This window comes from Papio anubis, chromosome 18 (assembly GCF_008728515.1).
Source record: "Papio anubis isolate 15944 chromosome 18, Panubis1.0, whole genome shotgun sequence".
Classification (NCBI taxonomy): Eukaryota; Metazoa; Chordata; class Mammalia; order Primates; family Cercopithecidae; genus Papio; species Papio anubis.
In genome coordinates, this window is record NC_044993.1 from 4818555 (window position 1) to 4835058 (window position 16504).

The 16504-nt window shown below is 57.4% G+C and overlaps 1 protein-coding gene and 1 long non-coding RNA gene across 2 annotated transcripts in view; one reads left to right on the forward strand and one right to left on the reverse strand.

The window, feature by feature from the left end:
* LOC116271344 overlaps positions 1–10988 on the reverse strand; it is a 29886-nt gene extending 18898 nt beyond the window's left edge. The window contains exon 1 of the mRNA XM_031658626.1: positions 8703–10988. Within this exon, the coding sequence (XP_031514486.1) occupies positions 8703–10988 (2286 nt within the window). The remainder of the gene's footprint in view (positions 1–8702) is intronic.
* A 455-nt stretch (positions 10989–11443) lies between these two features.
* On the forward strand, positions 11444–16165 carry LOC101017493. The gene is made up of 2 exons (XR_641696.4): positions 11444–11683; positions 12270–16165. It is a non-coding gene; the product is annotated as an uncharacterized LOC101017493 (long non-coding RNA).
* The last annotated feature ends 339 nt before the right edge of the window (positions 16166–16504 follow it).

A 16504-nucleotide genomic window follows, 5' to 3' on the forward strand; every position in this document is an offset into this window, starting at 1 on the left:
CCCATTCAGGAGGGGTGTGGTGAACAGGTCAGAGTGCAGACGCTGGAGCCAGGCAGCCTGAGTGTGGATCCCAGCTCCGGCACTTCCCAGCTGTGTGACTTTGGGCGAGTGACTTAACCTCTCTGTGCCTCAATTGCCTTGTCTATAAAAACAAGTGAGCCCACTCATAAGACAGTGAGATAGTCACGTGGGGCAACGCACAGGCGCATGCTATCAATGCCGTCTGCTGCTGCCACTGGCACTGGCATCCCCTCAGCCCTTGCTGCTCTCGTCAGAGCCTGAGGGCTTGGGAGTGGAGGGCCAGAACCTAAATACCCTTTCTGTGCCAACAAATGACACTCATGATGGGCAGGATAGCGTGGCCTTGGTGGACAACCTTTGAGGGGACACTCTTGGGCCCTGGGCTGCCTCTCTCTCCCCAGCCCACTCTCGCCAATTGGAAAGAGCTGCAACAAGAGGCACTTGCCCCAGGCCCTGGCTTGGCAGGGCTGAACACCAACCCTGGCCTTTGTGCCACTCCAACGAGGTTCTGCACCTCTCGCAGGAAGCCCAACCCAGCAACTGATTTAATCAAGGGCTCCACGCCAGACGGGCCGGGCAGCAGAGCTTAAAACACAGCAGTCAGGGCAACCAGACCCCAGGCAGGGAACCTGAGAGCCACGGGCTCACAGAGCCAGGCTAGACCCCAACCTCCCAGGTCTTCTCTGCCCCCCAGCCCCCTGCCAACACGTGCAGAAAGACGAGATGGTTAGCGACTGTCAGCTGTGCAGGAGCCGAGGGCTCAGCTAATAGTCTACCATCTACCGTCTGCCCCCATTTTCCAGAGCGGAAAACTGAGACCCAGCCAGGGTAGAACATCTTGTCCAAGGCTGCTGTGAGTGTCGGCGCCATGACTCAGGGCTTCTGATGCCCAGGGTTGTGGCTGGAGCAAGCCAAAAGCCCCCGGAGCCAATGCAACCCCTTTCTCAATCCTTAGTACAGCTCCCCACATCCCAGGGAGAACAAAAACGACCACCATCTTCAAACACAAATCCACCGCCTGGAGACCAGGACTAAGAGGATGGACTGCAGGCAGAGTTGATGAAACAGGGTTTCAAGGAGTCACCAACATGACTTTTCCAAACCTAAGCCCTATCACATCATTTGCCTGCTGAAAACCCCCAACGGGAAAGCAGTCCTCAAAGGGTTAAACCTCCAGTGACCTTAGCACCCAGCAACCTTACTCCCAGGGGCATACTCAAGGGAAATGAAGACATCTATCCACACAAAACACTTGCCCATGCATGATCACAGCAGCATGATTCAGAGGGGCCAAAAAGTAGACATAAGCCCATGTCCATGCTCTGACGACGGGGACACAGAACGTGGTTCATCTGTACAACAGCGCTCTTAGTTGCAATACGGGATGAAGCTCTGATCCATGCAACACCATGGATGAACCCTGAAAACATGACGCTGTGTGAAAGAAGTCAGTCACGTATTAGATGATTCCACTCACAGTGTGTGAATTATATCACAATTAAAACAACAGCAAAAACCACAATTTTCTCCAGGGCAGCCCCACAGTCCCTATTCCCGCCTGACGGTCCCTCGCCCGCCGCTACGATGGACGGCGTGCCCCTCTCATCCCTCCTCACTGTCCCTCAGTCTCACCTCGGGAGGGGCCAGAACCCTCCTCACTGTGCAGGTAGCAGGCCCTTGCCACCCTTCTCTCCAGCCACTCTGCTGGCTACCGTCACTGCCCCCAAGACCCTGCCTGGTTGCTCACTGCTGGGTCCTGGTGTCTAGAGCAGTGCCATGGGCACTCAGTAAAGACAGGCTGAAACCTGGAATAGCATCCTTTTCCCGTTGCCTTCAAGGATAAATCTGACTCCTTAGCTGTGCCCATGATGCCGTCTGTCAGCAGTTCTCACCTTTGTACTTGAATCTTCTAGAAGCTTTAAAATACCAGGGCCAGGGACCAACCCTCAGAGATTCTGATTTAACAGGAGGGGGGCAGGGCCCTGTCATTGATATTTTCAAATTCAGATTGATTGACGTTGATTCCAGTGTGCATCCGGGGATTCCAAACACTGCCGGGAATGCTGGTCCTGCCCACCCCTCATGCCCGTCCCCTCTTCCGGCGCCATGCAAAATGAACGTTCTCCAACACATCAACCCCCAACATCCAGGCCTTAACACCTGCTCCTCTGCCAGGAGCACATGGCCCCTACTCAGACTTGGCTGAATCGTTTTCAGTCTTCAGGACTCAGCTTAGATGTCACCTCCTCCAGGAAGCCTTCCCTGTGCACACCTGTTTCTCACCCTGCCAAAGGCTCTCAGCAGATCCTATCCTGATCTCAGCTCAGAACTCAATGCACTGCACAGCCACAGCTGGACCTCTTCACCGGTCCCTCCACCTCTCATTGCCCACCAGCACCTTGAGGTCAGGGGATGGCTGACGTCACAGCAGGTGCCCAGAGCGCCAGGGGCTCCTGGAATGCTTGGCCCAGGGCAGACACATATTGTTCAGCGAGTGGGTAGAATATGGGTGTGCTTCTCCAAGGCAGCCATGGATGAGGGTAGAGGCTCGCACAGGGACGGAAGGTGGGACTATAGCTCGTCCCCGGCCCAGCACTGCCAGGCTGTAGTGTTGTCTGAAAGTGACGGTCTGTGAGATTCTTCCTGACCCTAACATGTTGTTTTGGGGTCCCGGTATCATATACTAAATTTGAAACCAGGCCCCAAGACGAAGTCATGCTCCTGTTCCTAGTCCCGCAGCAGAGACTGCCAATAAATCACAAGACATTTTCCCAGAGAGTCCAGACACCGCCTCAGAACCCTTCTTAACACAGCCCGAGACGGCGGAATGAGACACCACGTATACAATGCAAATTGCCTGTGACCTTTGCAGACCAGTACTGTCATTTTGACCGATGGGGAAACTGGGTGAAAGTCGTCCAGTGGGGAGGGGCTCCTTCCACAACTGACCCCAAGAGTGTCCTACTTGGGGCCACGTGAAGACAGGAGGCAAGTCCTGCAATGCTCTTCTCCGAGGACAGACATGGCATCTCTCTTCAGTGTCCCCACTAGAACCGGGACCTGAGGTGGAAAAGGGCCCTGAATTCTGGACATGGGGTCTTCCCCAGCCAAGAAAATGTGCCCAGAAGTTATACATCCTCCAAAGACACTCCCAGCAGAGTTAACCTCACAAGGGTGAGATCTCGAGAGATCTAAGCAGAGGAGGAACCAGGAAGCTTTGCAGACCCTGGCTCCTCCAGGCTCACCCCTTCCCCCTCCTGCTTCCAGGGGAGGCCGAGTTTTGAAGACCTTTCGCCTTCACTTCCTCCTTCCCCTGGTTTTCTCCGACTGCCTCCAGGTTCAGGAGGGGCACATCTGGAAAGCTCATGCCTCCGAGCTTGAGAAGGGCCTGGCCACTTTCCAGTTGCTGCCAAGGAGAGGGTGCCAGTACCAGCCCCAGCCAGGCTGCCTCCTGTGGCACCTTCCAGAAGGTCCCCCCTTCCAGTCAGTCCTGACCAGGTGTTCCAAGAGCCTGGGCCTGGGGAGGAGGGGCAGCCAGGCCCCCTGAGGACCAGGGAACTGTGTGGGCGCAGATAGCCAGGAAGCATGGGAAACAGATGTGCACGTGGCCTGATGGGCGGGTGACGACAGACGCTCTCCGCAGACCTCAGATGTCCCTGCAGAGAAGAAAGGTGGCTGCGGCAACAACACCTGTTCTGGGCTCGGAGGCCACACTCGGGGGGCCTGGCCGGGGCATCCCCATAGTGAGAGGCTGGGGTATGGTTAGGTAAACAGCTGCATGGGCCATTAACCAGAATGCTCTCCGGACAGAGTCCTGGAAGCGGGAAGGGCGGCCCGCCCGCCAACTGGCTTGCAGGGAGAGCCAATCCATCATGCAGCAGACCCATCTTTGATGGGAGCTCTCCCAGCAACAGAAGGAAGGTGCCGGCTAAGACCTCAACAGATGGGCCACACTGGGGAAGCCAAGGCATGGGGCACCACTGCTCACCGAGCAAAGAAACTCGGGGGTGCAGCCAAGGCAGCCAAGTGGGGCGTCTCAGGGCCTCTGCCCCACGCAAGCTAACTCCTGCCCCTGAGATGTTCCAGAGGCTGCGGCGAGGAGGGGTGGCACACACAGGAAATTAAGAGCCACTGCCCCACCTCCAGGTCATGGCCACCTCCACAACTGGAGACCCATGGGGACAGAAAAGCAGGATTTGGGGAGGCCAAGGTAAGAGGATCACTTGAGCTTAGGAGTTCAAGACCAGCCAGGGCAACAGAGTCTCTACAAAACATCAAAAAATGAGCTTGGCGTGGTGGTGCACACCTATGGTCCCAGCTACTCAGAAGACTGCGGGGGGAGGTTCGCTTGAGCTCAGGAGGTGCAGGCTGCAGTGAGCGGATATTGTACCATCGCACTCCAGCCTGGGCAACAGAGTGAGACCCTGTTTCAAAACAAAACAAACAAACAAAAAGGCAAGACCAAGTAGAGGCTGGAGCAGACTCAAGAGCTGGACCCTTAGGCCCGATGCTGGTCCTGGGGTTACTAGCTGAGTGACCTTGGACAGGCAGCTTAACCTCTCTGGACTTATTTCCTTATCTACGAAAAGGGAACAGTAGCACCTCCTGAAACTGGGCTGCGGCGAGGCTTCAGGACATGTGAATACAGGTGAAGTGTGCACGCCTCCTGGAGGGTGGGAAGCACTCCAAAAAGGCATCACCCACATTATCGCATCCCCAAATGCCACCCCCAGCATTCTGGCCAGCCTTGTTTCTAGCTCTGAAGAGAGGGACAGCCGTTCCCCATCCAAGCAGAAAGGAAGCAGGCAGAGGCTCCAACCTCAGAAATCCAGTGTCACGCCAGCAGCACTTCACGGGGTGTGGGGGGCGGGGAAGGGGGCGTCAATGCATCCGCACCCCCACTGCAAGCCAGGCGCTCGGCTTACTGGGCTCCAGGACAAACCTCCCAGAGGGAAGAACATCCCCAGTTCTCAGGTGCAGCCACCGAGGCCCAGACAGGGCCAGAGTCTCACCCAGGATCACACAGCTGACTCCCAGCACCATGAAGATTCAAGCCAGGCTTGTCTTAAGGCAACCCCGGGGTCTTGCCAGGGTTTCACAGAGCTTCCTTGGGAGGCTTGCAGGGAAGTGTCAGTCCTTGGGGCAGGGGTGCCCGGCCCAGAAAAGCAGGCTTCAGCCCTCCCCAGGCCACCTCAGGCACAGCCCTGGTGAAGCACGAGGCACGTGTCAGGAGCCTGCAGAACGTGGTGCTCTCTGGGGACCCAGGGCCCAGCTGGAGGGAGAAGTGCAAACCCTATCCAAAGCAGAAGGTGCAGGGGACACCCTCCTCCTTTATTTTCTTCTTTTCTTCTCTTTATTTTTTTCATGTTTCCTCTTGTAGTGTTTTAAAGCTGATTCATTAATGCATGAACACATCATAGGGAACAACTGAGGAGTCACAGGAAGCAGCACAGACCATGGTTCTGGGACATGCCACGTCCCCAGCTGAGTGGCTTCTCTGCAGCTAACTTCCAGTGCCCTACTCATCCCACCTAAATTCTCAAACCGCCCCCCAAAATACAGATGGGAAGATGCACGTGAGCATCAAGATCTTGGGGACTGGCATTAGGAAACTGGCTTGGGGACAGTCCCTCCACCCTCTCCCCCTCCTCAGGGGGCTCGCAGGCTTCTCCCCTGCCCGGAACCCCAGCTCTCATTCCCAGCTCCGGAGCCCCAGTTCTCATTCCCAGCTCCTGCGAGCGCCACCTTTGCTGCCCACGCCCACCCTGGCACTGGGTCCTAAGTTTAATCTGCTCTGCTGTTTCTCGGCACTTAGCTCTGCTGGAAGTGGCTCCTTCCCTCCACTCCTCGTGTGTGTCCCCCTCCCCCATGACACTGGAGGCTCTGTGCTTGCCACCAGATCCCCAGCATCTGGAACCGCGCCTGGCTCAGAGTCGGCGCTCCATAAATATTTGTTGAATGAATGGGAAGGAGGGGGAGGGAGGACGGAAGGCCAGAAGGCTGCATTTCCGGCATTCTCCCGGCTGTCAATCGCGCCTCCCTGGGAGCTGAGAGCTGAGGCTTCTCCTTTCCCTCCATCCAGGGGAGGCTGAGACCAGCAGAGCTGCCCCCTTTGCCCCAACGGCCTCACCACCCACCTGGATTGCTGCCACGGCTGGGCCCTGAGCGGATCTCTTCTCAGTCCGTTCCACTTTCTTTCAAGAAATTGTTATTGCTCCCCTGAGCCTTCAACTTCAAATCCAACCTCCTACTCCTGATTTCAAGGCCTGGAGTTCACTCCAACCTTATTTCCTCTCATCCCCAACAGGCACCTCCTGCCCACGGAGGCTGAACAGGTCACCCCTGCTTCTGGGCCTGTTTGCCTGCCTCATTCCAACAAATTCTACCTCTTTTCCGAGGCTTGACTCAAGCTCCACCTCCTCCAGGCAGTTGATGGAAGAGGGCCTAGGGAGCAGAAGCAGGTTCAAAACCAGCCTCAGATACCCACTGGCTGTGTGTTGTCTGACTTCTCCGAGTCTTGGTTAACTCATCTATAAAACAAGACAAGAAGGCCTCAAGGGCCATGGTAAGGGGCGAACGCACTAACTTGTTCTAGGGAACAGAGCACACATCCATGCCACATGAAACCTTGCTAAACCCATGCTCACCCCTTCTGGGCAGACACCAGCCTGCATTCCCGTCCACACCAGACTACTCTCCACTCCCTCTTCCCAGCTCCCTGGGAAACAGCGGCTTCTTGTTTCCTGGAGTTCTTATCGGTCAAGGCCGAAGGGCAGCATCCCATCAACTGCTGACACGTGAGCGAATCCACATGAGAAAATGCATCAGAGTTTGGATGTTCTGCGTAAAACCCCGTGTTTGAGATCCTGCAGAGAGTTCTGACTGCCCCTTGAAACACACTGCCAAGTGTAAAACTAGCATCCAGCCTGCAAGTCAGCATCTCGCACACAGAACCAACCCACATCCAAGAAGAATTTGCTCCTATGTATCAGCGTGGAGGATATGAGGGTCCCACTATATGTCAAGCACCTGACCCTCTGGGGGAACTTACATTTCCCCCAATCCATTGAACTCTCACCATGTCCCTACAAAGCAGGCGGTACGTTTCCACTTCTCAACCAAGGAAACTGACATTCCACCAGGATAAGAAACTAACTCGCAGGTACTTAGCTAGCAAGAGAAAGGGCAGACTTTCGCAACCCGCCTCAGATGCCTGCTGACTGAGTGTTGTCTGACTTCTCTGAGTCTTGGTGGACTCATCCATAAAACGAGATGAGAAGGCCTCGCAGCGCCATGGTAAGGAACAAATGAACTAGGGTCAGTCTTGCTCCAAAACTTGGTCTTTTCTCCCAGTTTCAGCCCTTTCGGGAACTGTAGCTCTTCTGATTCCCACAGGCTGCATTGCTACATGCCATAGAGGAGAGCTTCAGCATCTGTGACAGGAGACGATGTGCTCGTCCAGTTAAAATGAGAGGTCATCCCACCAAAGCCACAAAGACAACTTGAAAGTCCAAAGCTGTCATCTGCAGAAAAGGAAGTCTGAGTGGAGCAAGAAGACGGGGGCCGTGTATCCGGGGAGAGGTGGGCAAATCACAGCAGAGCCCACTTCCCGGGTGCAGCCACTATACGTGAACGTGTCCCCGAGATATCCCACCTACGGGCCCCACACATGCAGGTAGGAGGCAGGATCAGGAAGCTTTCAAAGGGTGGGATGACCTTTTCTGAACAGGACAGTGCCACCTTTCCCATCCACACGTCCCTCTGCCCACACATGGCCAGCAGCTGCCACTACAGGCGTTTGATTAAAACAAGTCACACTGACTGTCTTTGGCAGAAATGAGGATCCATGCCCCGGTGGCCAGGTTGGTGACTGCCACTCACAGACGCCTACATCTACCTTCCCAGACCCACTGGGGGCAGTTCCTGCTTGGGCCCTTGCAAAGCCGGATCCCAAATTAACTGAGCCCCGTCTGGCTCCTCGCGGGCGGGCAGCGGGAAGGCAGGCGCCTTATAAACAGGGAGAGCGCCAGGCCTCCCGTCTGCCTCCTGCACAGCTGACTTGCAGAGAAGAAAGGCTCTCTTCCCGCTGGGGGAAAAGTCTGTTTAGGCCACTGTCCCTCGAATTCCACACCCGCACGTCTGGAATCCTGTTTCCCTCAGCCATAAAGCAAGCACAGTCTCAAAGGAACAGTGTGAACGTAGGTGGAAAACTCTGGAAAAGCCAAGCCACACGGGAGCTAGAATGGAGAGGAACTTCCACCTCTGATGTGTTTCAAACCGGGTGAGCACAGAGACCTCTCTGTGACCCGCGCGGCTGGACTAATTACCAACGTTATCTGGCGGATGACAGACATGCCCCGAACTTCCTCTGTTTGATAGATCCCACTGCAAACACACCCAAGTTCAGGCCCGTGCCTGCTGTTCTCAGCAGTGCCCTATTCTTCCCTAAGACCACTCCTGATCCCCACTCCTCTGACCCCTGCCCCATGCCTCCAAGGTCAGCCAGGCCAATGTACCCACCAAGCACCAGCCCAGTGACTTGGGGGTGTCCCTCTCCTGGACCACTCCACACAGAACCAGTGAAAACTCCTACTTCAGAGTTTTTCTGAGGAAGAGAAAACATCTCTCCCTTCCCTGGATGGATTTTGGAGGAAGAGTCTGAGATGAAAACTGCTGCTTACCTTCGTCGCTGCTGCCACTGGGGAGCTCCAGCTCATGGGTCCCTGGCGGCTGAGCCCATGACCTGCACACACCAGGGTCCCACACTCCACGCAAGCGCCGATGATCAGCTGCTGTCCGTCATCCACCAACAGGCTGTGGCTTGCTCGCAGGGTGTATAGGAACAGGGGCAGCCGGGCCACCCGCACGGACTTCAGGCCCAGACACCGTTTCTTCTCCTGCTGGCAAAAGAAGCACACGAAGGTCTCCACCTGGTACTGTCGGGACCAGGCGCTGACAGCGTGGTGGGTGCTGCGGGCCTCATGCTGCAGCCACTGGGCCAGCAGGTCATGGTAGCAGAGCACACAGGTGGCCACCAGGCCGGTGGAGTCCACAGGCCTGGCACGAGGGGCAGGCGGGTACACAGTCAGGAAGGGGAAGAAGGGCTCCTTCTCGCCCAAGCGGCTGGCAGGGTTCACGTTGAGCTGGAACTCCTTCCCGGGGCCCAGCTCAGCCCCACAGATGTAGCAGATGGACACGGGACCGCCCTGGGCTGAGGCGGGCAGCTCGGAGAGGGCAGGGTCGGAGGCGGAGAAGGCCTGGTGATACCTGCCCAGGAAGCCCTGCACGGAGGTGATGAGCTCCTCGTTCTGGCAGGCCCTGTACAGGGCCCAGACATCCTCCAGGACGCTGAAGCACTTGGGGCAGCTGCGGACCTCACAGCGCTTGTTGGGGCCCTGGGCGTTGGGCGGGCAGGGAAGGAGGCTGAGGAAGGGGAAATGCATGGCGCTCCTCGCGTTGCCATTGAGGATCCTGGAGGGGACCGCCCGGGCATCTGGGGTACAGTCCTCCCCACAGAGGTAGCAGGCCTCTCGCAGGGCCCCGGAGGGCAGGCCCTCTCCTCTCGGGAGCCTCCTGCCCTTGGAGGCCATGCCGGGGGCGTGGCTGTCCAGGGGCACCACATAGAGTCGCTGCAGCACCGGCACGTTGGCCAGCTCGAAGCTCTGCCACTGCTGCGTGAGGGAGGAGAAGCAGCTGGCGCACACCAGGGTGCTGCCGCCCTCGCTGATGGGCTGTGCCCCTGGAGGCGGGCTGTGCAGCCACAGGAAGGGGAAGAACGGGGCCTGCGCCAGCTTCTCCTGCTTCTGCACGTGGACCTGGTGGTGCGAGGCCGGGGACAGCGGGGACCCGCAGATGTAGCAGCAAAGGCCCTCTGGTGGTGCCGCCCGGCTGTCCGGGAGAGCCCGGGGGACACGGCCACTGTTCTCCTTCTCTTTGGGGTTGCAGACGCCTGGGAAAGGCTGCTCCTTGTGGTCCTCTTCCCCACTGGTGATATTGATGTCACTGTCCTCGGATGTGCAGAAGCCCCGGAGGGTCTCCCTCAGCGGCCTGCTCTCCAGGGGCTTAGAGGCTCTGCCAGAGGGAGGCCCTTTCATGCCGTCTGCAGAAGCCTCTTGGACAGGAGGGCCTTGCCAAGGATCCTGAATGCCCCTCAGGACGCTGGCCCGGGCCTCGGGAACCCAGTGCCTCCCAACCCCCTTCCGCCGGCGCCTAACCCCGGCCTTAGGCTCCCCATCCGCGTGGGCCTTCGCGGGGAGCCCCTCGTGCTCCGCGCGCCCCTGCGCCGGTGCCTCTGCGCCCTGTCCCGGAGTGGGTCCCGGAGTTGGCCTCCACTCCTGGCCGCGCCCCCCGCGAGGCCCTGGCCCCGGGGCCCCGTCCTGGTGGGGGCTGGCGGCGTCCCGCGCGGGCGGGTCGGGCTCGGAAAGTGGGTCCGTGTCCGACAGCTCCGACAGGTCAGAGTCTCGCGTCTCCTCAGCGGCCCCGCGGAGCCGGGGGCCGCCACCGTCGTCCTCGTCGTCGTCGCCGCCGGCGCTGCCCAGCGCGTAGGCGACGTTCCACTCGCGGGGGGCCCCGGCGCCGCCACGGCGGCCGCCCGCGCCCGCGTCGCACTGGTGGGGCCGCTTAAGCCAGTACATGCGCTTGTCCACCGGCGTGCGGGCGCGCTCGAAGGCGGCCCACTGCTCGCCCAGGAAGCAGCGGCACACGGCGCACACCAGCACGCAGCCGTCGGCCGGGGACAGCTCGCGCGCGCCGGGCGCCGGCTCCTGCTGCTGCAGGAACGGGAAGAAGGGCTGCGCCGGGGTCCCCGCGCCCGCCGCCGGCTGCTTCACCTGCAGCTTCAGCTCCTTGCCGCGCCCGATGCCGCCGCCGCAGATGAAGCAGGAGAGTGGCGCGCCGCCCGCCGCCCGCTCGCCTACGGCTGCCATGAGCCGCTGCTTGCGGGAGACCGGGGCCGGCCGCCCGCTCATGGCCGCGCCGCGCCGCCCGCCCGGGCCCCCGCGCGCCCCGGGTCGCCCTCAGCGCCCGCCCGCGGCCGCCGCCGCCGCGCCCAACTTGAGCATGTGTGCGCGCCGCAAAGCTCTGGCGGCGGGCGGCCGGAAGCGGGCGCGGGCGCACGGCCCTCGCAGCGGCGCTCCCCTGCCTGCCGAGCCCCCCGGCGGCAGCGCGGGCCGAGGCGGAAGGCGGCGAGCGCGCCCGGAACGCAGCGGCGGCGGCGGCTGCGGCGGCGGCGAGGCCCGAGCGGCTGGAGCGGCAGCCGCATGTGCGAGCTCCGGCGCCTGCCAAGGCGTGGGGTCATTTAATTGGGAAGGAGGGGGCGGGCGGCGGCGGGCGGGAGGGGCGGGGAGGGGCGGAGGGCGGGCGCGCGGCGGGCGGGGGAATCCCTCCCCGCGCGCTCCCTCCCCCCGCCCTCCTCCTCCAAGCCTCCCTCCCGCCCGCCGCTGCCTCCCCCCGCGTCCCAAACTGCGCACAATAGCGGCCGGCTCCTCTATCTATTTTGTGTCCAGCCGGAGCCGCGCGCGATGATTCATTGCCCCAATTAGGGGCTCTCTCCAGCGCGCCCGGCTCAAGTCGTCTAAAGGGTCTCCTGGGGGACCCGCCGAAACCCATCAGCGGCTGGAGCTGGTCTTTAAGTAAAGGTCAAGCAGGACGCGGGAGGAGCCAGGTAAGGACGCGGCGGTCGCCCCTGGAGCGGAGGAAGCCCCCACCCCAGGGCTGCAGTAAGGGGAGCCCCAGCCTAGATGCAGGCACCCTGCCGGGTTCTTTCGGGGTGGTCCGATCCCCTCAAAAGGGGGGACCAAGCGAGAAAGCCATTTACAGTCCCGAACAGGCCTAAGTTGGGGACACCATTCACGGCCCCGCGTTCTAATTTGGGAGAGAGGAAAGAGGCGCCGTCCCCGTCTCCTGGAACCCGTTAGTGAATGCATCATCCTGCGGATAGTCTGGGGCCTGCTCTGCCCCTTCCCACCACCGACAGGGGTCACTGGGTCACCAGCAGATGTAGAAAGGGTCCTGTGTGTCCCAAGGTCAGTGACTCAACGTCTCTGGGTCCTGATCTCATTCTCTTCAACAGGAGCTGCAGCAGGGGATTGATTGTTTCCGTGTCTTTATTGTACATATGTAGGATACATTGTATTTATTTAACAAGCAGAAGGACCTGCGGTGCAACGCGCTTAGGGTTAACTGTGGGGATCTGCCCCATTTCACAGACAGGAAAGAAGTCGCATTGAGTGTTACGTTTTCATCCAAAGGGGCCAAACAGGATTCAGACCCAGGACGTCGGGCTCCAGGCCCTACTCTTGACCACCAGGGCGAGTAGCCGTGCGAGGCAAACGTCTGGTCCACGTCGCAGGTCTCCTGATGGGGATGGTCCATGGCAGGACAAGGCCAGGATCCCTGGGTCCTCCCGGATGATATGGCTCAGGTCCTGGTCCAATCCAGGCATCTCCAGACCTCTCATTTCCCATCTGTGAAATGGCACCGCTTCCAGCTTCAAAATTCTACAAGTCTCTGACTTCTGGGCCGTTTACAGCTTCCTCATTTGCAAGCAGCAGCCCAGAGTCAGCCTGGGGACAAAGGTACCCGGTGGTCCCCTCCACCCTCTGGGACACTGAAATGTAAATAAAACTGGGCTTCCTCTTGGCAAGGAAGAGGGCCATGCATTGTAAATAAATGCAAGAAGAAGGCCTCCAGATTCCCTGGGGGATATTCCAGGGCTCGCGGTCCAAGGGTTAACAGGAAATCATCATTGGTTGGGACTTTGGGCCTTCACCCTGGCCCAGAGGAATGCTGTGTCAGCAAAACTGTCCCGAAGGAATGTTGGGGGCGGGGCAGGGGGCTTCTTGGCTCCTGGCATTTTTAATACCTGGAGAGCGGAGGAGGGCTGATTCGGAGAAGTTTAAAGGGCAGTGTCTGTTGAATTGCATCCTTGCACAGTTCAAGAGGGACTATTAGGTCCCACACAGACTGAGAGGTTGCTAGTAAGGCACTGCCTGACTGGGGACATGCAGGCCAGTGGGTGAGTTAAATGTGGGTTCCTTAGGACTGGGGCACATGCTGTCCCTTCTGCTTCAAATGCGTTTTGGGCTCATCTGTATGGCCATGGCCACAGTGTCATCCTCAGAGGCCTCCCTTTCCTCTCTAGAGCAGGTGCTGTGCCGTGCTTCTCCATCCCAGCTCCCCAGTGCAGGAGTTTGCCATTGATTTTATTGATTTTTCCGTCCACTGCTCCTGTCTGCCCCCAACACCCCCCCGGAACCCTGGGTGCTCCCTCCCAAGGGCAGGAACCAGGTCTGTCTTGCTCACTGGAGATGTGGGGCCTGGCTCAGTGCCTTGGTCCCACATACCTGGGTCTCAGTCCTGTTCCATCCCTTGCCAGTTGTGTGAGCCTTGGGTGGACTTCTTAGCACACGACCCCTCAGTTTTCTGCTCTGTACAATGGGGGTTGTTAAATAAATAGAGATTTGGGCGCAGGCATGGGCTCTGGCATGCTGTAGGTGACTGTGTACGTGTGTTGCCCCTTCCTCTTTCCAGTGGTTGAAGGGGTTCTCCTGCCGCCTGTCCGCACTGCAGGGTGCACTGCAGGATGGCAGGGAGGGCCACTGTGTTGAGGTCACGCACAGAGTCTGAGGGAGAAGGATCACGGGGCCAACCAGACCAAAAGAGAGAGGTAGGGTTTTCTTGGCGGAGCTGGAATCCTCCAGGAGGTATTCCGAGTATGCACCATACATATGCAGGTGTGAGTGTGTACGTATGTGAATGTGCATGAGTCTGTATTTGGTAGATTGTATGTGTGTGTGTACATGTGCGTAGTTATATATGTATGTACAACCTGTGTGTGAGTGTGCATGCGTGTGTGCGTTTGTGCATGCGTGAGTTCACCTGTGTGCTTCTGTGTATGTGCCTGTGTGTGCATGTCAAGTGGGCCGGGAGTGGGAGGTGTCCAGCTGGATGTTTTCTTCTCTTCAATGACCCGGTGACTTAGGAAAGTCCCCTGGAACACATCTTGGGAACCAGGAAGCAGGGTGAACACAGATCAGAGGAGAAGGCCAGTGATGATGGCTGCTTCTCTGCGGGGATGGCATGGGGGCAGGGCCGCTGCCACAGCTTGACACAGCAGACTGACATCGCACAGCCATTTACTAGCTGTGTGGCTTTTGGCTTGCTTGTTTACCTCTCTGAGCCTCAGTTTCCCCTTCTGTAAAGCAGAGCCAACTTGACAGTGTGCAGGGAGGGTGAACTGAGCCAGTGCTGGTAAAGTACATTGCATTGGGATGCAGAATAACAGTGGTATAAACACACACAGCATGTGTAGACATTAAACACACAGCACACCCATTCAGTGTGAAGCACACACCAGGAACTATACTTTGCAGGTGCCAACTCGTCAAATCTTTCCCAGAAGCCCATGAGGAAGGTTGTGCTGTACCTGCAAGTTTAGGGGTGAGGAGACTGGGGCATAGGGAAGGGAAGTCATAGGCCCAGGGTCACACAGCATGGTGGAATTGGGACTGGCACTCCGGTCACATGACTCTGAAACCCTCTGCTTTGCTGGCTAGTGAGTGAGATTCACTTTCTCTTCAATCCTGTGATGCCAGGACAGGAACAGCCTAGAATCTGGTCCCCCCTCTCCTCACGTGTCCCCAGTTTCACACCAAAGGAAACAGGCCCTCACACGTGCCTGTCTGGATACAAAACAGGCCAAGTTTGTGCCAGGAGATGAAAAGAAATGCCAGGGTGGATTGGCATGAAATTCACGCACCAAAGTATACTTGAAGTCCCTGTTTCTAATGGAAATGGGCAAAAGGTTCAAACAGTACTAAGCCATCCAAACATCCCTGCCAAGAGCTGCTGAGGCCACAGCCTGAGCATCCCCAGCAGAGCCATCTCCTGACTTCCCTCTAAGCCCTACACCCCACCTTGCAGCTGGAGAGAGGGTGCCAGGCTCCCTCCAGACCACACACTGCCTCTTCATCTTTCAATTGTAGGACTTGAAAAGCATTGAGAGATGCTCATAGACAGACCCTGCGTTGGGAGCAGGTCAAACATGCCCACCTGGATTCTGCAGGAGACAAGGAGGCCGTCAGCGTAGAACACCTGGGCACATCTCAGATTTGCAGCTACCTGTAGGTTCATCTTAGCCCAGAAACCGCAGGAATCTGCCCTCATCCCGCCCAGGAGAACTCATTTCCAGCCTCCAAATGCTTAACCACACATTGTTTTGTATATCTGTCTCTGTGCCTGCCTCTCCCACTGGGGCAGAGCCTGAGCTGGCTTGCCTTGCCCTGCCCCACAGTTTCACAAGGATGTGGACGTGGTTGGGGACCAATCGGTGCTTGAACCAGGGACGCCGCTAGACTCTATCCAAAACCTCACTCATTATGCCTTCCAAGTTCCAGAATCATCCAGCTGCCTGGCCAGTTTCGACTGCGCCATCTTTTATTCCTCTTGAGTGCCAGCAATCAAGATTAAACTCTGTCATGTGCCCCTGGCTTTTCCCAACCCTGCAACCCGACTTCCCTTCTCACTGGGCCTTTTGCCCTTTTCCTCCTTCCTCTACACTGTGCCTGCGCCTTTGGCATCCTGCCCAAGGCCCATTTACCTTCTTAGGCTGGTCCATCCTCCTCTTTTCAGAGGCGACGTGTGCTGTGTTTGGCCTCTGGCTCACTGGGGACCAGAAAAACAAAATTTATCATCTGACTGCCCTATTTTTTCTTTTTTCTTTCTTTCTTTTTTTTTTTTTTTAATTCTTTTTGCCTAAGAATGAAGCAGGCCCTTCTCTGCTGTCCTCAGAAACAGCTTCAGACATGGCAGGCCACTGGCAAAAATACATCGTCCTTCTCAGAGGGAAAGAATGTAACTGTTAACAACGAAAAATCCCTGGGATTTGTGGAGGCCTTGGGCTTATGAACCAGTTCATCTCCGTGCACTCGTGTGACACAGCAGTACATGGAGGCATCACATCCATTTTAAAGATAGAGAAACCGAGACTGCAAGAAGCAGGGATTTCCCCAAGGGCACCATTCTTGGAATCAGGATAAGTTGCCAGCTTTGGAGCTGATGAAATTTTGTTGCATTTTGTATGCATTTATTGTGCTAATTTGTTAAATATAAACATTAAACACATACAGCATGTTTTGTAACCCTGTCTTAGCAGCTTGTTGCCTTTTTATTTTTTATTTTATTTATTTTTATTTATTTATTTATTTATTTTTGAGACGGAGTCTCACTGTCACCCAGGCTGGAGTGCAGTGGCACAATCTGGGCTCACCACAATCTCCACCTCCCAGATTCAAGCAATTATCCTGCCTCAGCTTCCCAAGTAGCTGGGACTACAGGGATCACCTTCTACACCAGCTAATTTTTGTATTTTTAGTAGAGGCGGGGTTTCACCATGTTGGCAGGCTGGTCTCGAACTCTGACCTCAAGTGATCCACCCTTGGCCTCCCAAAGTGCTGGGATTATGGAGCCTTATGAGCCACGGCGC